General features: G+C 47.7%; 1 protein-coding gene across 2 annotated transcripts in view; it reads right to left on the reverse strand.

Annotated features, from left to right (window-relative positions):
* Positions 1 to 5339: 5339 nt before the first annotated feature.
* LOC127964383 (mitogen-activated protein kinase kinase kinase kinase 4) overlaps positions 5340 to 22640 on the reverse strand; it is a 49904-nt gene continuing 32603 nt past the window's right edge. The window contains exons 18-27 of one of the 2 annotated variants that reach the window (XM_052564581.1): positions 21879 to 22058; positions 18580 to 18685; positions 17071 to 17238; positions 16078 to 16221; positions 14852 to 14986; positions 14660 to 14760; positions 13443 to 13592; positions 13210 to 13369; positions 7303 to 7442; positions 5340 to 6999 (exon numbers count right to left, since the gene is read on the reverse strand). In XM_052564581.1, the coding sequence (XP_052420541.1) occupies positions 6916 to 6999; positions 7303 to 7442; positions 13210 to 13369; positions 13443 to 13592; positions 14660 to 14760; positions 14852 to 14986; positions 16078 to 16221; positions 17071 to 17238; positions 18580 to 18685; positions 21879 to 22058 (1368 nt within the window). In that variant the 3' untranslated portion in view covers positions 5340 to 6915. The remainder of the gene's footprint in view (positions 7000 to 7302; positions 7443 to 13209; positions 13370 to 13442; positions 13593 to 14659; positions 14761 to 14851; positions 14987 to 16077; positions 16222 to 17070; positions 17239 to 18579; positions 18686 to 21878; positions 22059 to 22640) is intronic. The other variant, XM_052564583.1, reaches the window with a different exon arrangement.

Raw genomic sequence — 22640 nt, forward strand, 5'->3', positions numbered from 1 at the left:
TTATCATACATTATTTTAAATAAATATTAATGTATACAGATCATGTAATATAAATAAGCTGTAGTATCAAAAGATTGCACTATTTAAAAAATTTCAAATCTGAACTTACATGTGTCACAGTGTGTCTGGTCTCACTTCCCCTTATCGTCACTGTTCATTGTTTTCAGCTGTTTCCACTTTCATCGTTTGTACATGTCTATAAATACCTGGTTTGTTTCTGTCTTTGTTACGGAGTCCTTGTTTAATGTCAATGCGTTTTACATGTCCGTCAACTCTTGCCCTTGTCTTGTCTTGCCTTGCCTTGCCTTGCTCTGTGTCCACGTCTTGTTTATGTTTTGTTTTGGATATTCTGGTTTTGACCCTGCTTTGCTTGACTACCCGTTTGGATTACCCCTATTAAATACTTCACACCTGCATTTGGTTCTCTCGCCTCGTTCCTGTAACGCCGTACGTGACAGAAGGACTCCGTCATGCAGAGATCCAGCGGTGTGAGGTTTCGAATCTGTTCCCCAGCCACCATGGAGGAACGGAGGGGGAGATTTCAGAATTTAACCACCCTTCGTCAAAAGGGTAGTGAGGTGGGTGGCCTGGCGCAATTGTTTTGGACTTTGGCAGTCGGGTTAGACTACAATGATGAGGCACTAAAGGACTTGTTCAATAATTGTCTGGATGATCCGTTGCCTCAATGGGAGATGGAGGGGTTGGAGATCCTGGACTTTTGGGGGTTTACGGATTACCTGCACCATCGTGCTCAGTGGGATGCAACAACCCCATCTGAGTTTCCAGACAAGATGGCCGCCAGCCCAACGCCACAGCACAAGATGGCTGCTGAGCCAGCACCTCAGCACAAGATGGCCGCCGACCCAGCGCCACAGCACAAGATGGCCGTCAGGCCAGCGCCACAGCACAAGTTGGCCGCCAGCCCAGCGCCACAGCACAAGATGGCCGACTCAACGCCTGAGTCGCCAGTCCAGGTGCCACCGACTCGCCGTCATAAAGGACGGAGGACGAGGAGACGGGCGTCTACCGTTCCTCAAGGCCTGGAGAACGTTCCCGAGCGGGCCGCTGCCGTCCAGAAGGACGTTCCCGAGCGGGCCACTGCCGTCCAGGAGGACGTTCCCGAGCGGGCCACTACCGTCCAGGAGGACGTTCTCGAGCGGACCGCTGCCGTCCCTGAGGCGGTGCCCAAGGTGGTGCCCGATGCCGAGGCAGTGCCCGATGCCGAGGCGGTGCTCGATGCTGTTCCTGTGATCGAGGCGATGCCCGATGCTGCTCCGAAGGCCGAAGTGGTGCTCGATGCCGAGGCGGTGCCCAATGCTGTTCCGGAGGTCGAGGCGGTGCCCGATGCTGTTCTGGAGGTCGAGGTGGTGCCCGAAGCCGAGGCGGTGCTCGATGTTGTTCAGGAGGCCGAGGCGGTGCCCGAGGGGGTGCCCGATGCCGAGGCGGTGCTCGATGCTGTTCTGGAGGACGAGGCGGTGACCGATGCTATTCCAGAGGCCGAGGCGGTACCCAATGCTGTTCCAAAGGTCGAGGTGGTGCCCGATGCTATTCTGGAGGCCGAGACGGTGACCGATGCTGTTCCGGAGGTCGAGGCGGGGCCCGATGCTGTTCCGGAGGACGAGGCGGTGCCCGATGCTGTTCCAGAGGTCGAGGCGGTGGCCGATGCTGTTCCAGAGACCGAGGTGATGCCCGATGCCGAGGCGGTGCCCGATGCTGTTCCTGAGGCCGAGGCGGTGCCCGATGCTGTTCCGAAGGCCGAGGTGGTGGCCGATGCCGAGGCGGTGCCCAATGTTGTTCCGGATGTCGAGGCGGTGCCCGATGCTGTTCTGGATGTCGAGGCGGTGCCCGATGCTGTTCCGGAGGCCGAGGCAGTGCCCGATGCTGTTCCGGAGGCCGAGGCGGTGACCGATGCCGAGGCGGTGCCCGATGCTGTTCTGGAGGCCGAGGTGGTTCACGATGCCGAGGCAGTGTCTGTTGCCGTTCCGGGGGCCGAGGCGGTGCCCGAGGCGGTTCCGGAGGCCGAGGCGGTGCCCGAGGCCGTTCCCGATGCGGTGCCCGAGACCGCTCCCGAGGCCGTTACCGAGGCGGTGCCTGAGGCCATTCCCGATGCAGTGTCCGAGACCGCTCCCGATGCCTTGACCGAGGCGGTGCCCGAGACCGTTCCAGAGACAGTGCCTGAAGCCAAGGTGCCTCAGGTCTTCACAGACAGTCCAGAGTCTAGTCAGATTCCCATGGACTCTCCGGAGTCGGGTCAGGTTCCGGTGGACTCTCCGGAGTCGAGTCAGATTCCCGTGGACTCTCCGGAGTCGAGTCAGATTACGGTGGACTCTCCGGAGTCGAGTCGGGTTCCGGTGGACTCTCCGGAGTCGAGTCAAGTTCCGGTGGACTCTCCGGAGTCAAGTCAAGTTCCGGTGGACTCTCAGGAGTCAAGTCAGGTCCCGGAGTCGAGTCAGATTACGGTGGACTCTCAGGAGTCGAGTCAGGTCCCGGTGGACTCTCAGGAGTCGGGTCAGGTCCCGGTGGACTCTCAGGAGTCGGGTCAGGTCCCGGTGGACTCTCAGGAGTCGGGTCAGGTCCCGGTGGACTCTCAGGAGTCGGGTCAGGTCCCGGTGGACTCTCAGGAGTCGGGTCAGGTTCCGGTGGACTCTCAGGAGTCGAGTCAGGTTCCGGGGGACTCTCCGGAGTCGAGTCAGGTTCCGGTGGACTCTCAGGAGTCGAGTCATGTTCCGGGGAACTCTCAGGAGTCGAGTCATGTTCCGGTGGACTCTCCAGAGTCGAGTCAGGTGTTTGATGACCCTCCAGAGCCAGGGCCAGTCACCGATTACCTTCCAGAGCCAAGTCAAGTCACGGGGTGGTCTGCTGCTCCGTTCTGGGGGACTCCAGCCTCAACCACGGGGGCGTGTTGGTCATCTGCTCCGCCCTGGGGGACTCTGATGTTGACCACAAGGCCGTGGTGGTCTTCCGCTCCGCCCTGGAGGGCTCTGGCCTTGACCACGAGGATGTGGTGGTCATCTGCTCCGCCCTGGGGGACTCCGAGGTTGACCACGAGGACGTGGTGGTCATCCGTTCCGCCCTGGAGGGCTCTGGCTTTGACCACAAGGCCGTGGTGGTCTTCCGCTCCGCCCTGGAGGGCTCTGGCCTTGACCACAAGGCTGTGGTGGTCTTCCGCTCCGCCCTGGAGGGCTCTGACTTTGACCACAAGGCCGTGGTGTTCTTCCGCTCTGCCCTGGAGGGCTCTGGCCTTGACCACACGGCTGTGGTGGTCCTCTGCTCCGCCTTGGTGGGCGCCTCAACATGCCCTTTATGGACTTCTGTTTTGTGTATTTGAGTTCTGTTTTGTTTCTGTCTGTTCCCCTTAGTTTGTCTGGCCCTCCTTCCCTCCCCCTGAACCTCCTCCGGTCCTCCTCCCTCCTGGTCCTTTTTTTTTTGTTCTGTTGGAGGTGTCTGAGGAGCATCTGGTAGCTGCTCCTTAGAGGGGGGGTTATGTCACAGTGTGTCTGGTCTGTGTATCACTGGGTGTCCACTAGAGGTCTCACTTCCCCTTATCGTCACTGTTCATTTTTTTCAGCTGTTTCCACTTTCATCGTTTGTACATGTCTATAAATACCTGGTTTGTTTCTGTCTTTGTTACGGAGTCCTTGTTTAATGTCAATGCGTTTTACATGTCCGTCAACTCTTGCCCTTGTCTTGCCTTGCCTTGCTCTGTGTCCACGTCTTGTTTATGTTTTGTTTTGGATATTCTGGTTTTGACCCTGCTTTGCTTGACTACCCGTTTGGATTACCCCTATTAAATACTTCACACCTGCATTTGGTTCTCTTGCCTCATTCCTGTAACGCCGTACGTGACAACATGTTCAAGTCTCTATCACTATATATTTTCAAATGTATAAACTAAGTTAACTAAGTTCCACTTGTGACTACACTGATGGAGCAAGATCATTTATTTTATTAGTCCTCCTTCATTTTTCATATGACATTTAAATTTGTCATATTCTTCAATCTCTTAACCTTTAGCAAAACCTTTAACCTTTAGTTTTGAATCTCGCTGGGTCTCTCACGAGAAGTAAATCAAACTTGCTTTGTGTTGCAAGGCTCGTGATTGGCTGTTCGCCAGTGATGTCACACATTCATGTGCACGCGCTCCACAAACTCAGGATCAAAGCCTGAATTGACAAAGAAAGTTGATGAACAGCATCATGGTACCAACAAAGCCGGATTGGAGAGGTTTGGTTTTGTCAACTCAAAACTGATCCTGTAACTCTGAATTTGCTCAGCTACCATCATGGTACAGGCCCCAGATCCGTGGATGATATAATTAGTTGGAGTAAGGAACTCTTCTGTCTTACAGGAGTCTCAGAGGATGGAGGGGAGCACACACTTCAGTGTAGACGCTGGGGCTTGCCCTGGAAGGACGATGGAGGAGATCTACGCTGGAGTAGGGGAGAGGAGGTAAGGTAGGTCAATACATTCAATGCTAGAAACAAGACCAGAGGTTAATTCCACTGTGTAGTCACGAGATCGGATGGTGAATGAAGCTGAGGTGTGTGTGGTAAATGAAAGATGGGGTGTGCTGGGGAATGAGCGTGGCCGATCTGTGACAATAAATGATTATATATTTATTATATATATATATGTAATAAAAATAATATATTCTGACAATTTTCTTAAATAATTGAGAACTGAGAAGATGGATGGAGTCCTGCGGTATTTCCCGTCAGATCTGGACTCTAGAGGACGTCAGGCCCTCAGCTCACCCTCAAGAGCACGGTTTCTGATAGTTCGGTCAGAGACACACCAGCGGCCTGCTGCGGCTCTCCTGAGACTGTGCTGGGACACACACAAACCTTCTGGTAATGGCACGTATTGATGTGTCGTCCTGGAGGAGTTGGACTTCCTGTGCACTCTCTGTAGGGTCCAGGTATCATCTCATGACACTGACACTAGCCAGATGCAGAACTAGTGGAAAACAGACAGAAAAGAGGAGTAGGGAAATAAATGTCAGAGGCCTTCCCAAACATTCCTGTTTTGGGGGTCGTCTCAATGTTTATTTCATTCAAACTAAAACAGCTGAAACTGATTAAAACTGATGAACTGATACTGAACTGACCAGATCAATATCCCAGGAATTTAACTGACCTGATGCTATACTCTGAGTAAAAAGAGTTCTTCTCATTTTTTGAGCAGTGTATAAGAACAACGCAACTTCAAATGTTTTTAGATTATGAAACTGATTACAATGAAATCAAATATACATTATTAAATTCAAATACTATAGGTATACACACACACAATTTACATAATTTACACCACACACACAAGACAAATAATAAAAGCATCACTTAAAGTAAATTAAGTTTATTTCCAAAGAAAAACAGAGGAGCATGAGGAAATACAGGAGTTCCTGTCATATAGAGAGAGGACAAACAGTACAGTGCCACGACTGAAAACACAACCAGCTTCAGAGTCTCAACAGCGCCGAGGAAACACCATCCAGCATTATCACCCCCTAACCTACAACAATGAGTCTGAAATACTCAAACACAGTAATGAAGGTTAGATTTACTCAGCTGTGCTCCGTTAGGCCTCTTCTTTTGTCCAGCTGAATGTATTTCAGGTCACTATATCAGGTGAAGATCTGACAGACTCTCAAAGATAAAGCTTAAAAACAAAACAGTTTTCATTTTGCGTCTTTTCTAAACGTTTGCTTCACTCTTAGTGTTTGACATCGGCACGATTCACCTTCTGCTTACGACAAATCTCACTGAAAGTTCAGCAGCTTCGCTGAAATCTTAATATGATCTAATGCTAAATAACACAAGAAACATAAATATAGAACTTATAGAGCATATAAATCTATAGTGTGTGTGTGGAGAGATGAAGTAAACCGAGAAAACACCTCCAGTAACCAGAACAGACACCATCCAGTAGATGTGTGTGTGTGTGTGTGTGTGTGTGTAGACTTTAACAGGAAGAGAAGACAGAACAAAGGCAGGGGCAGCGGGAGCGTCTCTGGACTGGTTTCATTTGGTTCAATCGCTTGACTGCTCAGTCCTGCCTTTCACTAAACCAACACAGTTCAGTTCAACTCAGACTAATCAGAGGTCTTTCACATCTCACAGAAGGTAGTGTTTCATCACAGAGATCTGTACTCCTGCGTTTGTGATGGTGATGACATACACCTATCTCCAAAACTCATTGGTCAAGCACATGAAAAACCGTACAAAACGATTCAAATGTCAGTTTTATGACGGCGGTTTGTGGTCTGGATGTTGAGTGGACAGTTCAGATTCAGTTTCCAGGTCCAATGCATGAAAAGGCTGAACTAGTTTCACTCCTAGTTTCTCAAAGACGCTCCTCAGACGGTCAGGTTTGAGCTTTGGATGCAGTTCAGATGCTTGTTAAACAGCCTGATTTAAACTCCTTCACTCATCATTCTGAAGCACAATTCAAACAACAGGAAGGAGGCCATGGTCATCCGACACATGGCAGAAGAAAAAGAGGATAAGAGACTGTAAAAACTGAACAGAAAAGAGAAGAGGCGGCATGAGAGCAGACAAGATGATGAAAGAGACCACAGGACAGACAGCATTAAACAGACTAATGTGTTTGATGAGCCAAACACAGCGGTCACTTCCTCACAGAGACAGCTCTCAAGGATCCTCTACACTACTGGAACTACAAAACCCTAGAAATAAATACAAACCATAAATAAAAGATACATGACAAAACAATGCATTGAGTGTTTGAGCACTGTGTGAGCGAGACACGACAGCAGTGTTCCTCTCAGTGGAGTCAGGTTTGATTACACTCTAGAGAAAGACATTTACACAGACTAGCAATAATACTGTAGACACTGGAGCCGTCCTCAGTGTGTGTGTGTGTCAGGCCGATCTCATCCAGAGACCCCACGCTTCTTCACCAGCTGAGCAGAGAGGTGCGTCCCAGTGTCATGAAGTACACCTGACTGGATCCTCCGGAGCGCACCGAGGCGAAGAACACCTGCAGAACACACAGAATCACAGAACCTCTCAAAACACACAAACAAGAACAGAAAGACCTTTTCACACTATTCTAACAGATCACATGATTGACCGCTTGCTGCAGAAAAGTCTGGATGTTATTCTCAATGACGGTTCCCATCAGACTCTTATCACTGTAAAACATGGTATTAATACAGCTCCGTCATTCTTAAACTAAACTTACACTAATTCAAGACAATACAAATGTTCACTTTCTTTACCCATGACACAGATATTAACTGATTTTACAGCAGAAACAGTGAGAGAGGATCCAGAAGCACACCTTGTCATTTCTCTCACACAGAAACTTGAGTCTCTGTGCTCTTTTGTGCATGAAGACTCCATCCAGGTGTCCTGTTTCCACCGAGCGGATCTCTATGGCCTTCTCTCCCCAGCCCATGATCTGGTTAGAGCGGATATAAGCTGCAAGACAGAAACACAGTTACACTCAGCTAGGTACAACTACTCTACATTCATACTGCCTGAGTCTGATATTAGAACAGAAAAACACTAGGACATCCTAACCCTAGCCTCAGAAGAGACGACATTGAGCAGATGTGGGCTACAAGCCAGGAGCAGCTTGACAGCACACACTGCTGGAGGACGTCCACACACACACTGCAGGGGGACCTCCACACACACACTGCTGGAGACCTCCACACACACTGCTGGGGGACCTCTACACACACTGCTGGAGGACGTCCACACACACTGCAGGGGGACCTTCACAAACACTGCTGGAGGACGTCCACACACACACTGCAGGGGGACCTTCACACACACACACACACACACACACACACACACACACACACACACACGCACACAGCTGGAGGATGTACACACACACACTGCAGGGGGACCTTCACACACACACTGCTGGAGACCTCCACACACACTGCTGGGGGACCTCTACACACACTGCTGGAGGACGTCCACACACACTGCAGAGGGACCTTCACACACACACTGCTGGAGGACGTTCACGAACACACTGCAGGGGGACCTTCACACACATACTCCTGGAGGACGTCCACACACACACTGCAGGGGGACCTTCACACACACACACTGCTGGAGGACGTCCACACACACACTGCAGGGGGACCTTCACATACACACACTGCTGGAGGACGTCCACACACACACTGCAGGGGGACCTTCACACACACACTGCTGGAGGACGTCCACACACACACTGCAGGGGGACCTTCACACACACACACACACACACACACACACTGCTGGAGGATGTCCACACACACACTGCAGGGGGACATTCACACACACACACACTGCTGGAGGACGTCCACACACACACTGCAGGGGGACCTTCACACACACACTTCTGGGGACCGCCACACACACACACACTGCTGGAGGACATGCATACATACTGCTCGAGACCTCCACACACACTGCTGGGGGACCTCTACACACACCTGGAGGATGTCCACACACACACACTGCAGTAGGACCCTCACACACACACTGCTGGGGGACATTCCACACACACTGCTGGAGGACATCCACACACACACTGCAGGGGGACCTCCACACACACACTGCTGGGGGACCTCCACACACACTGCTCAAGACCTCCACACAGACTGCTGGGGGACCTCTACACACACTGCTGGAGGACGTCCACACACACACTGCAGGGGGACCCTCACACACACACTGCTGGGGGACATTACACACACACTGCTAGAGGATGTCCACACACACACTGCAGGGGGACCTTCACACACACACTGCTGGAGGACGTCCACACACACACACACACACTGCTGGGGGACCTTCACACACACACACACAAACACACACACACACACTGCTGGAGACCTCCACACACACACTGCACGGGGACCTTCCACACACACACTGCTGGAGGACGTCCACACACACACACACGTTGCAGGGGGACCTTCACACACACTGCTGGGGGACCTTCACAAACACACACACACACTGCTGGAGGACCTCTACAGACACTGCAGGGGGACCTCCACACAAACACTGCTGGAGACCTCCACACACACTGCTTGGGGACCTCTACACACACTGCAGGGGGACCTTCACAAACACTGCTGGAGGACGTCCACACACACACTGCAGGGGGACCTTCACACACACACACACACACACACACACCCACAGCTGGAGGATGTACACACACACACACTGCAGGGGGACCTCCACACACACACTGCTGGAGACCTCCACACACACTGCTGGGGGACCTCTACACACACCGCTGGAGGACGTCCACACATACACTGCAGGGGGACCTTCACACACACACACACACACACACTGCTGGAGGACGTCCACACACACACTGCAGGGGAACCTTCACACACATACTCCTGGAGGACGTCCACACACACACTGCAGGGGGACCTTCACACACAGACACTGCTGGAGGACGTCCACACACACACACTGCAGGGGGACCTTCACACACACACTGCTGGAGACCTCCACACACACTGCTGGGGGACCTCTACACACACCGCTGGAGGACGTCCACACACACACTGCTGGGGGACCTTCACTCACACACTGCTGGGGGACCTCCACACACACTGCTGGGGGACCTCTACACACACTGCTGGAGGACGTCCACACACACACTGCAGGGGGACCTTCACACACACACTGCTGGAGGACGTCCACACACACACACTGCAGGGGGACCTTCACACACACTGCTGGAGGATTTCCACACACACTGCTGGGGGACCTTCCACACACACTGCTGGAGGATGTCCACACACACACTGCAGGGGGACCTTCTAACACACACACACACACACACACACACTGCTGGAGGACCTCCACACACACTGCTGGGGGACCTTCCACACACACTGCTGGAGGATGTCCAAACACAAACTGCAGGGGGACCTTCACACACACACACACACACTGCTGGGGGACCTTCCACACACACTGCTGGAGGACGTCCACACACACACACTGCTGGGGGACCTTCACAAACATAAACACACTGCTGGAGGACCTCTACACACACTGCTGGAGGACGTCCACACAGACACTGCAGGGGGACCTTCACACACACACACACACACACACACACACACACACTGCTGGGGGACCTTCCACACACACTGCTGGAGGACGTCCACACACACACACTGCAGGGGGACCTTCACACACACTGCTGGGGGACCTTCACAAACACAAACACACCGCTGGAGGACCTCTACACACACTGCTGGAGGACGTCCACACAGACACTGCAGGGGGACCTTCATACACACACTGCAGGGGGACCTCCACACACACTGCAGGGGGACCTTCACACACACTGCTGGGGGACCTCTACACACACTGCTGGAGGACATCTACACACACACACTGCAGGGGACCTTCACACACACACTGCTGGAGGACGTCCACACACACACTGCCGGGGGACCTTCACACACACACTGCTGGGGGACCTTCACACACACACTGCTGGAGGACCTCCACACACACTGCTGGGGGACCTTCCACACACACTGCTGGAGGACGTCCACACACACACTGCAGAGGGACCTTCACAAACACACACTGCTGGAGGACCTCTACACACACTGCTGGAGGACGTCCACACAGACACTGCAGGGGGACCTTCATACACACACTGCAGGGGGACCTCCACACAAACACTGCTGGAGACCTCCACACACACTGCAGGGGGACCTTCACACACACACACACACTGCAGGGGGACCTCCACACAAACACTGCTGGAGACCTCCACACACACTGCTTGGGGACCTCTATACACACTGCAGGGGACCTTCACACACACACTGCTGGAGGACGTCCACACACACACTGCTGGGGGACCTTCACACACACACTGCTGGAGGACCTCCACACACACTGCAGGGGGACCTTCCACACACACTGCTGGAGGACGTCCACACACACTGCAGGGGGACCTTAACACACACACTGCTGGAGGACGTCCACAAACACACTGCTGGAGGACCTGCATACATACTGCTCTAGACCTCCACACACACTGCTGGGGGACCTTTCGCACACACTGCTGGAGGACGTCCACACACACACACACACACACACACACACTACAGGGGGACCTTCACACACACACTGCTGGAGGACGTCCACACACACACTGCTGGAGGACGTCCACACACACTGCTGGGGGACCTTCCACACACACTGCTGGAGGACGTCCACACACACACTGCTGGGGGACCTTCACATACACACACACACACACACACACTGCTGGAGGACGTCCACACACATTGCTGGGGGACCTTCACACACACACACACACACACACACACTGCTGGAGACCTCCACACACACACTGCAGGGGGACCTTCACACACACTTCTGGGGACCTCCACACACACACACACACACACACACACTGCTGGAGGACCTCCACACACACACTGCTGGAGGACGTCCACACACACTGCTGGGGGACCTTCACACACACACACACACACACACACACAGCTGGAGGACCTCCACACACACTTCTGGGGACCTCCACACACACTGCTGGAGGACCTTCACACCAATGTTGTTTTCGACAACGAAATAATTTCGTTGATTCACCTTTTTTTATGACGATAACGCGCCGATGACTGGCTAAAGATGGCTCTAATGTGACTAAAACATGACGAGACGTTTTCGAGTTTTCGTTGACGAGACGAGACGGAACAAAAATGATTATAAGTCCGACGTTCACAATGCCTGTCATTTCTGGCTGTTTTGGAGAAGCACCCGGCTGCAGCCTGCAGATCGAGGCGGGGCTGCACCTGGGGCGGGGTTGCACGTACTTTTAAATGCGCACTTGAGCAGCGCAGCACACTGTGACTCCATGTTGCTTTGAGCACATCATTCTGCACCCGCGATGTGCATACACGCTTTGTGCGCTCTGTTTTGAAGCGTTTCATATTATCATGGTTTTGCGCACTGAAAGATTATTAAAAGCCTATATTTTTATACCTATCCTACACAATACATTTAAAATTAGCATAATTTAATTGTATATTATTTGTGTGTAGTGTAGGCTATATAAATACATACACTTCTCAGCTCTTGACATCCATATATAAATATAAAATTGTTATATTTGCTGCGGGATGAGGGCTTCGATAACTCTCTTTTTTTGACCATACATGTGTTTGCATCCCTGAATGTTTGTGTCACTTTTATTAGACAGGGTTGTATGGTGTTTGTGTTTACAAATAATATGCATCTTGTTGTTGCACTGGCAGACAAGTTGAAGCAACAGTTTTGCAACAATTAGGGCCAAATTCAGGATTCAGGACAACAGTTTAGATTTCGGGACTGTCCCGAATTTTTCGGGACGTCTGGTCACCCTACCTGAAACAGCTACTGCATTACTTCATTAGCTTGCGTCTGACCTGCAGCGATATATTTTAGGCTTGCTGGGGTGTCAGCCAGTGAGTCATCTGATTCTGACCGTGTTGTTTTAGTACTCAGAGTCTGAAGCCAGGAGAGCATATTAAGTGTTGTTCACTGTTTGTGAATTTTTACCGAGCCGAGTGTGCGCGTTTCACACATCCTCTCCGGCCACGTTGAGTTATTGATAGTGGCAAAAGTATCGCATGCGCTTTTCACTTGTAAAACTCAAGGGTGTATGGGTAATGTAGTTTCTGCTCTCGGTGGGATGAATTAGGAAGCTTGCATTGTGAAGGGCGCTCTGAAAAGCGGCAGCGCAGGCAAAGGATTAAAACCTCTATTAAAACAGATGTTCAAATGAACATACTGGTAAGCTAAAAGCACGTTCTGGGCGCATGGAGAGGTGGCGGTACGCTCAAGAGCTATATTTGGAAGTGGCGGTACTGAGCACTGATTTACGGTGTTAATGGCGAGGCTCAACTGTCTCCTTTACAGCGTCTGCTGGGACTCACTTCTGCTTCCTGTTCATTATAGTATCAGTGTTGAGCCAATCTATCATGTGAACCTTACTTTTCAAGAATCTTAAAACCTTGATAATCATTGGACTGGTCACTGGTCAACCCTACAGCAGCTGAGCATGTGTGTGTGTGTGTGTGTGTGTGTGACTTCATGTAACGAAGTGCAGCTCAAGTACTCAAAGACAGCTTCAGCTGGACTCTATAGCTGTATATGATAACACATGACTGCAGGAACGCACCGACGGAGGTGGGCATCTCGCCCCACTGCAGCACCACGTCTTTGGTGATGCGGCCGTAGGTGTTGACATACACGCCCTCGTCCTCGTAGCACACCAGCAGCTCGATGCCGTCCGTGTTGGGCAGGATGATGATGGCGTGCGACTGGATGCTGCTCTGGATCTAGAAGCAATGGAGAAAGAGAAGGTGAAGGGTCAGATGAAGAAGCTCAATGCTCTTCTCCATCACTACATACGTGAGTCGGCAGATAGATGTCGTAGACGGCTCCTGAGTCCACATCCACTGCATGAAAGCCAGAGCACGACCCGTAGATGACCTTTAACCTTTGGCCTTCTTCAACCGTGAGGTCAACCAGCAGTGGCTTGTGCACCAGATCACCAAAGGACTGCCACACAAAGAGAAAACACCTCACATTATTCATTCTTTCACTGAAGGCCCATTCCCTCCAGGCACCAGAACTACATTAGCGTCCAGAGCAGATGTGTTCATCCTGAAGCGCTCGGCTCTTTACAGTCAGCTGAACTCTGACCAGCTGTCAATGTTTTTACAATTTATCAGCTGGAAAAATCGCTCTGAAAGTGATTCTGGTGATATTGTGCTTCTGTGTAGCTGCTGTTAAAGTCGTTGCACACTAACTTCCTGAAACAAACAGTGCTGGTCTCTGGAAAAAAATCGATGTGTTTTGTAAGAAAAATAACTATATTCAAAATGTAATAAACACTTTCCTCTAGCTTGTGCTAACAGTTGTACACAAAGCAGCTCTGGGCTGATGACGCATGAGGTCAGCTTGTTAACAAGAGCAAAGGAAGCAAAGTTTCCTTACTTTAGCAAAGGAAGCCCAGTCTCCTCTTGGCTTAAATCCATATCTTCCTACAGTCTTCTTTACAAATCCTTGTTTCGTATGAATGACCGTTGTTTTGTTTTGACCCCTCCGCTGTGTTTCGGTGTTCATCACTTCTGAGCAGTGCATGAGCAATGCTGACCTCTTATATCATCCCCCCAAAACTGAGAGTGCAAGCTAGATTCAAGAGATTATTACCTTTTAATTATGGTTATTTTTCTTAAAAAAATGCATTGATTCGCTACAGGAGGCCTTTGTTCAAGACACTTTGTTTTATTGATGGCCACTTTTATTTAACCTTTGGACCGATACATTGCATCACTTGCTGAGTGTTAACAAACAGCTTGAAAGATCAAAGACCATTTTTATTAGAAAACTACAACTGAATTTGTCTGGAAGAAGAAATTCATGTCTGGAGACAGTGTGTGTACTTTAACCATCCCTATAAACTGACTGCTCTGAATCATTTTTTAATGGAGACCTGGAAAGTGTTTGTTTGTGGTCAGTAATGATGCTCCTTTGCTCACTGGTCAGTGTGGAGTCCTCAGAAGTGTGCAGTGAAGAGCGAGACCAGCTCTGAACATCACTCATGCTCACTTTAGCTCATTCACCTTGAAAGCCATGAACTTATGGTAGGGTTTGGGAGCCCAGGCGTACACCTCCACTGAGTTCTTCAGAGCCAGAACCAAGAACTTGATCCTCTCGTACTTCACTGCAGAGCAAACACAGCGACAGACGATCAGATCAGACCAGCGCCTGAGTAAGGAGCAGAAATAAGACCGTGATGGGACATGAAGACGCACCGACGTTGTAGTGCACACAGCCCTCCAGGTCTCCTACGGTGGTCCAGCCCTGCTTCTTCTCCACCTCAGGGTCATTATGGAGGATCTTGTTCCTCAGCCAGGACAGATAGTACACCCGCAACTTATTCTTCTTCCCTACAAAGGAAAGAGAAGAACTGAATAGCTCTTGCTCTTGTGCTTGCTGTATGAGCTGATGAGATCGCTGTGGATCCCATGAGCGCTCGCTCCTCTTCAGGCTCACATCTTCCTGCTGTTTTGGGTTGGTTTACACGTCTTTGCTCTGTGTTGTGTGTACAGTACAGTCCAGACACAACAGAGTCAACAGGCACTACAGCTTACATGAATAACAATCATAAACATGACACAATAAAATAGTGAACAGATTTATTCACTCAAATGTAATATTTTACAAACGGATTGTGAAAACCTCCGTTGTCTGCTGTTGTCTCCAAACATGAGATATATCAGTATCAGCCAAAATGAGCTGAACAATTTCGGCATATTTACATTTAGCAGACACTTGCGACTTCAGGCTATACTTTTATTTTTCTGAGTGTGTGTTTCTCCTGGGATTTGAACCCACAACCCTTTGTGCTGCTAACACAATACACTACCACTGAGCCACAGGAACTCTCAGAGATATATCATATATTGTGCATCCCTACTAGAAACCTTTTTTAAATTAAAGCAATAGAAAGTTAATTTAGTAAGAATCAGCGGTGTAATGAGTTATCTCTGTACATGTCTAGTGTTTCTGAAGCCAGTCTCGATAACTAACGGGCTTCAGCTTGATGTTTCTACATCTGAGAGAAAGCAGCTGTTCAGCAGCGTGACCTGGATCTGAAGACGGCTTCTTGTTTGAGTGTGTGTGTGTCTGTGTCTGTGTGTGTGTGTGAGTGTGTGTGTGTGTAATGGAATATTTCACCGTGTCTAAACATGATAAACTACAGCATGTGTCAGCGCTATAGTAAAGCATCGGAACAATGTCTCTGTCTCTGACTCTGAGACCACAGACAGACACAGAGGGAAATAGAGATACTGCAGTGTGTGTGTGTGTGTGTGTGTGTGTGTCTGTCTGTGTCTCTGTGTGTGTGTGTGTGTTTGTGTGTGTGAGTGTCTGTCTGTGTCTCTCTGTGTGTGTGAGTGTGTCTCTGTGAGAGAGAGCCGGTCACACAGAGGATCTCCCTCAGCAGCGGTGTGACGCAGACACACTGTCCAGCCGTTACCTGATATGGTCACCAGCACATTGAGTCCCTCCAGAACGTCCATCTGCTGGAAGCGTCTGCGGCTGATGAGAGGGTAGACCTTGCCCTGACCGCTGCGGTCCAGCAGCATGAGACCGCTCTCCGTGCCCACCAGCAGATTCACTCCTGCACACACACACACACACACACCAGAGACAGATCAGGACACTACACACTCGCTCTCCGAGCATCAGCATCAGCTCCAGAGACTACAGGACTCAGCTGGGAGCCAAAGGACTTATTTGGATTAAACTTTCATCTTCTTGGCAAACACGTGCACTAATCATTAATTCACAGAAAAGTATGTCTATTAAATGTTTACTAACTGTAGTAATCCTCACAATAATTTATCAATATTTTTCTTTATGCACTCAAATCATGGCTTAAGTTAGAGCTGCAGTCCCTAACTTTTATTTGGTTAAAAATGATCCGAGATCACTATACCACAACATTTTTAAATCCAGGTTAAAAACGTTTTGATTCAATCTGGCTTATTATTTGTGATTTGCATTTGTTCTGCCCTGTGTCTTGCAGTTTTATTTGTGACCTTTTCTCTGTCTTTAATTCTGTTTGTGGTTGGTTACTTTGTACGGCACACTGGTCAGAGTTTAGTTGTGCTTTATAAATAAATAGAAATTGAAATAAATCTGTATCTCTCTGTGCTTCATGAGACGATGACGAGCCTGAATCTCTGTTGAGATGCATACAGTACACGGATTCTTCTGTGATCTCAGCAGAATTAAGTCTGTGTTTCTGTAGTACTGAAGAGCACTTCTTTCACTGCTCAGATCTAATCCTGTGGAGATCACTTCACTCTGAACTGACTCGTAATCAACTCATAATGCATCAACATAATGCACAGGTAAGACATAAAAGCTCATTTGCGCTGCCATATCACAGAGCGTTTGTTCCTTAGATGGGGTTTTTATCCTCAGTTAGACTGGTCAGCGCTCAGAATAGTGAGCGGTCACTCACCCCAGAGAGCAGCGCACAGGATCTCGGAGTTGAACCTCTTCTTGTACTTGCGTATCTCTGGCGTGTCGTTCTGGGGCCGTGTGTTGACAGGGTTGACGTTAACCACCGATCCCTTACGAGACGCGTCCTGCCGCAGAGCCTCCTGCAGTCGAGCTTCATTACTGTAACCTGACCGAACCACAGACAACACCTTCATACAGACACATCCTCAAAAACATCTCATCTTCTCTAGAATCTTCTTGACTTTATCACATTGAGCAGATTAATGCTGTGGTCTCTAAGACATACTTGACATATCAGCCATGAGCTTATTTTAATGATCCCGTTTCATATTTTAGAGTCTCACGCAGACAAAACACACAGAGTATAGTTTGGTTGTGTGTGAAAACACGACTGAAGGAAGTCTGCTGAGGGACATTATATGAAAGAATGTACTGTGTGATTGAATTATTTCATGGTTCTTCAGACGCTCTGATGGCAGGATACAGAGGAAACACTCTTCTGCTGTTCATGAGCGCCACCTGCTGTCAGACTGTGCATCTACAGTGAATTCATTCAGTCGCTCTGCCATAGTTTTGTTCAGACCAATGCGAAAAACTGACCAAATTTTTGTTGTGAATCTTAACCAAGCGATGGAAAACAGGAGATTTTAAGAATGCACATTAGCTTCTGCAGAAATGTTTATGGATCAGATAAAATTGTGTCTATCATTCTGACAAAAAAAAAATTAAATAAAAAATGGTAAAATGTATTTGAACATGTATAGTACATGTCAGTACATGTTATGAATATTTTTTGTTAGTCATCATTTTTTTAAATGTTTTTATTTCACTGTTAATACAAACAAATAATGGATTAATTTATGTTGGCTTTTGTTATAAAACTTGGTAAAAGTTTTTAACATTTCCAGCACATTTTAACAAAGCTGTGTATAACAGTTTCGACTGATAGATTATTTAAGAGATTCAAGTTTTGTGTAAATATGCATTGATTTTTAAAAAGACCCCTGCTCTATAGTGTTTGATATGTTCTGTTAGATTCACTCATGAAGCATTTACCAATCTGACAAAAGGTCAAATGATTGACTTGATAATCCATTCCTGATTATTATTAAATCATCCAAATCTCTGTCATATTCTTGGTTCAATCAACAGCATTTGTGGCATAATGTTAAATACCACACACACACACACAGACACACACACAGACACACACACACACACACACACACACACACACACACACAGACACACACACACACACACACACACACACACACACACACACACACACACACACACAGACACACACACACACACACACGGTTTCGTCTGGTTTGTGTTGTGAGCGCAGCATCACTAGAGGAGCGGTGGAGGGGTGGTGCTCTGGTGTCATCACACACACACACACACACACACACACACACACACACACACACACACACGGATTCGTCTGGTTTGTGTTGTGAGCGCAGCATCACTAGAGGAGCGGTGGTGTCCTCACACTGACCAGCATTATTGAGTGCGCTGCCGGTGGATGGAGAGACCTGCAGGAGACGCGGGTCGATGAAGGGCGTGAACGACGAGGAAGACTTGTGCTTCGGCACGGTGGGAGTCTGTGAGAACACAGCAGAATAACACTCAACAGTTAGGCATTCTCTAGCTCATCAATAATAATGCTTGTAAAAACACTAGGACTAACAGTCTAACAGCTACAGCTCAACACACGGAGGACAGAACGTGCTGAATGACTTGATGGTGGTTGGTGGAGAAAGATGATGAAAACATCAATCATTACAGTTCTGAGAAACAAGGTAAGGAAAGAAATGGATGCAAGCAAGCAGAAGAAAACCCTTCTGAGAACAGCATGTGTTTTCTAGGATTGAAGAGATCTGAATCTGTCCTGTAATCAGAGACCACGCAGTGAGGAATGAGCTCGTCTGGAGAAACACTACCTCATTTCATGTTTGCCTCACAAACCACACAAGATACAGAGAACACAAGAAAGCTGTTCAGAAATAGTCATAATAAAATAATATAATTAATAATAATAATAATAAAAAATCTGCAAGACAACCTAATAATCGGCCAATAGTTTTTAAATCAATAAGCAAAGCTTAACTTTATTAGTTTATTAATTTACCTAAAATTTTACCTTGAAAATGTTGTGTAATAACTGAAATAACTTATCAAAAAAGAAACAAATACACTTCTTTTTTATTTTTTTAATCTAATTTATTACATGATGTGTTGACTAATTAATTAATTATAAATTACATCTGGCTGTGAAAAATGAGAACGTATTAAATGAGAACACAAGTTTGAGGCTACAACGACCAATATAAACTATGAAACATAAAAAAAGATTATTTGAGACACATCTCTGATTTTTGATCTTACAAGGAAAGTCATTTTTAACCAAAACAGCTTTGTTACCAACAGTCTTCAAAATGCCTTCTTCTATGTTCCTCATGAGAAAGTAAGTTTATAGACATCTGTTGTGGCAAAAAGTTAGTTTTAGGCCTTGTGTGTGTGTATATATTATATATATTAGGGATATTTTCATGTATATGTTATCACAATATTGAAATTTAGTTGCAAAAAAAGTATTGTCAAAATAAAGTATAACAGGTTTGATAACTTTTTTTCCTAATAACAAAAATAACTGAACATTTAAATAAAGAAATACACAAAATGTTTTTACACAGATAAAAGTGCACCAGAATTATAAGGACCAATGGATATCACTTTACAATAAGATCTCATTAGTTAACATTAGTTAATGCATTTCAGCTCTTCAGCGCCACCTGCTGTCAGAGAGTGAATGCACTTCTCATCCGCGCTTATCTACATCAGATGAGATTTGACCAGCATACAGCAGTGTTGTGCATCGTGACCAGGGGATGGGAAAAGTATTCTAAAATACATTATAAATTCTGTTTAATTTGCAATAAATTATTATACTCTGTATTTGTAAGTGGCCATGATAAAAATATCGTCCATGTTCATTATCATGATATATCACAACACCAAATACCGTAATGCTATATCTTGTGGTGTTCCTCAAGGCTCAATTTTGGGTCCTCTATCATTTAACCTATACATGCTTCCTTCAGCTAAGCCCTACTGGACTGCATAGACAGCATAATATTGTGGATGTCACAGAACTTTCTACAGCTGAACAAAGATAGGACAGAGGTCATCGCTCCACATCTTGACCCTCTATCACTTAAAGCAAGTAACCAGGTCAACAACTTGGGAATCAGTCAAGACGCGTTTAAAACGGGTGTGTGCAAGAAAACTTGTCCAGAGTTTTACCTTATCAACTTGCACATGTGACTCCGAGCTGCACTACACGCAGAGCTGTAATGCTGGCTATCATTAAAACTATGTAAATGGCAGCAATACCTTTGGGTGTTTAAGAAGAAGAGTGTAAGCAGCACTCGTCTGCTGTCATCTTACTTAATTCAGATGACCAAATCAGGACCAAAATCGCACTATGTGAGCCAAGCAAGTGACCTCAGTAAAAAAAATAAATAAATAAAAATAAACACCTTTTTGACACTGTTACTAGAATACTATCAACTCAGATCTATGTGATGATCTCTCCTCTTCTCAGTTCAGTGTCTGCGAAGGGATTTGAAGAGATATGATTCTCAGTTTAACAGCTATCTAAAGCTCATGGCAGCTGCACACAGATTCAGATTACTTTAAGATACTTAGACCCGGTGTTGTTTGTGTTCAGTTCATCATGTCTACACCGGAGCGGAGCAGCAGCACATTGTGTAGCATCAAAAGCAGATCCATTATAATGCATACCGACAGCAGACACATGTCCTGTACTGTGTATGAGATAGTCCACTTGCTGGAGCTAATCCTGACGAGCAGGAAGTTAACCTCGAACTGAAACCGGCAAATGCTACTGTGTTCAGGCTATCAACTGAACTAGCTAGCTGCTTCTAACTAACATTGCTAGATGTGTGCATCACTGTGCGTTCACACCGCCGGCGTCGAGAGCGTCAAAGCGGCCGGAAGTCATTCATTTTCAATGTAAGCCGGCGTCGAGCAGCGGCGAGGGGCGGCACGGTGCGACTTGGCCGTTGAGAGCGTCGAGGGGAGTTGAAATCAAGGCAACTTTATGGTAATTAGCTATGACGCGGTTGGGCAGCAACCAATCGGAACGTAGAAGTCCACCGCTTGAGAGGATTCAAGAGAATGCAGCTCCGACTACATTAGTTCCCAAGCACAATGAAGTTGATTATTGCTGTTTTCGCGTTTGCAATAATCTATGATGTGTCCCTGTTTGCGTACAGGGACATAACAAATAAATTAAAAGTGATACGTGGACCAAGGTGTCTGAGATTGTTAATTTTAAGTAAAGGATCCTAATATTTCGTCCACAACAATATTTAACTCCTTGTGGTTAGTCTGCACCAGATCAACAAGCTTGTTTGCTTTGCGGCCGCTTTAAATACAAAATAAGCATTCGATCTACGTCAGAGCGTCTGAGCGCTCACAAATCTTTCTGCAGCGTCGTGAGCAGAGCGGCAAGAGCGATGTTTGATGCTCTAGACGCCGGCGGTGTGAACGCACAGTCAGTCACATGAGCCTATATCTTTCAGTAAACATGTCTGCTTGAGCATGTGCTATCACATCTGACTGGCTCATCTGTTAGTGTTATTCCCCAGTTAATGAAGCTGGTTAATCAGAAGAAGCTGTTAGAAGTCTGATAAGAGGATTAGTATCACGGTGAAGAGACAGCCAAGACCTCCCACCATCACTAGACTGTGTCTCTACTGAGCGGTGTACCTCTGCTAGGCTGGGGACTCTGTCCGAGGGACTGAGGGGGGACAGGGCAGGGCTGCAGGGGGCCGAGGACGACTGCTGGAGCAGGTCAGGCAGACCCCTAATGCAGCTCCTCGGCCCAGTCTCTACAGCACTGGGACTCCAGCCTGAGCCCAGCACCAGCACTGGACCTGCTCTCTGGAACTGAGAAAGACAAGCGTCTGGGTCCAGGCATGTGCATCACTCCGATCGCTGCAGTAAACTGCTGTTTCTTTGGTTTTTACAATAAACAATAACATTCTACTATCATCTGAACAGAAATACATAAAACATTCATAAATCACAGAACACAAGGACAATGAAAGAATTCTGAAATAAAAGAACAGTAAAAATGGCCAAACAGAATGGAAAGAATAACAATGTTAAAGTTGTGTTTTTATACTGTATGTGAACACTATGGCACTACATTATAGTTCTGCTGTTTAATGAGATGAGATGAGATGAGAAAACCCTTCCGTCCCACGATCAGTAATCACAGCATCATTTTATATTAGGTGTCTTTACCTACAAGAGTCCTTCTGGAGTGTACGGCTGTTCTGAGCCTGGATACACACTCCACAGATGCAATCACATGCCAGTACATTAATCAGACACGTATGATCACAGTAAGAGTACAGCAGAGGTTCAGCCCAGAGAGCTGCTGTCCTTCCACTGACTACAGCTGTAGCAGTTCTGTGGACACTGACGAGTGTGTGCAGGTGTGTCTGATCAAACTCACTCACCCGC

This window comes from Carassius gibelio, chromosome B9, assembly GCF_023724105.1.
Source record: "Carassius gibelio isolate Cgi1373 ecotype wild population from Czech Republic chromosome B9, carGib1.2-hapl.c, whole genome shotgun sequence".
NCBI lineage: Eukaryota > Metazoa > Chordata > Actinopteri > Cypriniformes > Cyprinidae > Carassius > Carassius gibelio.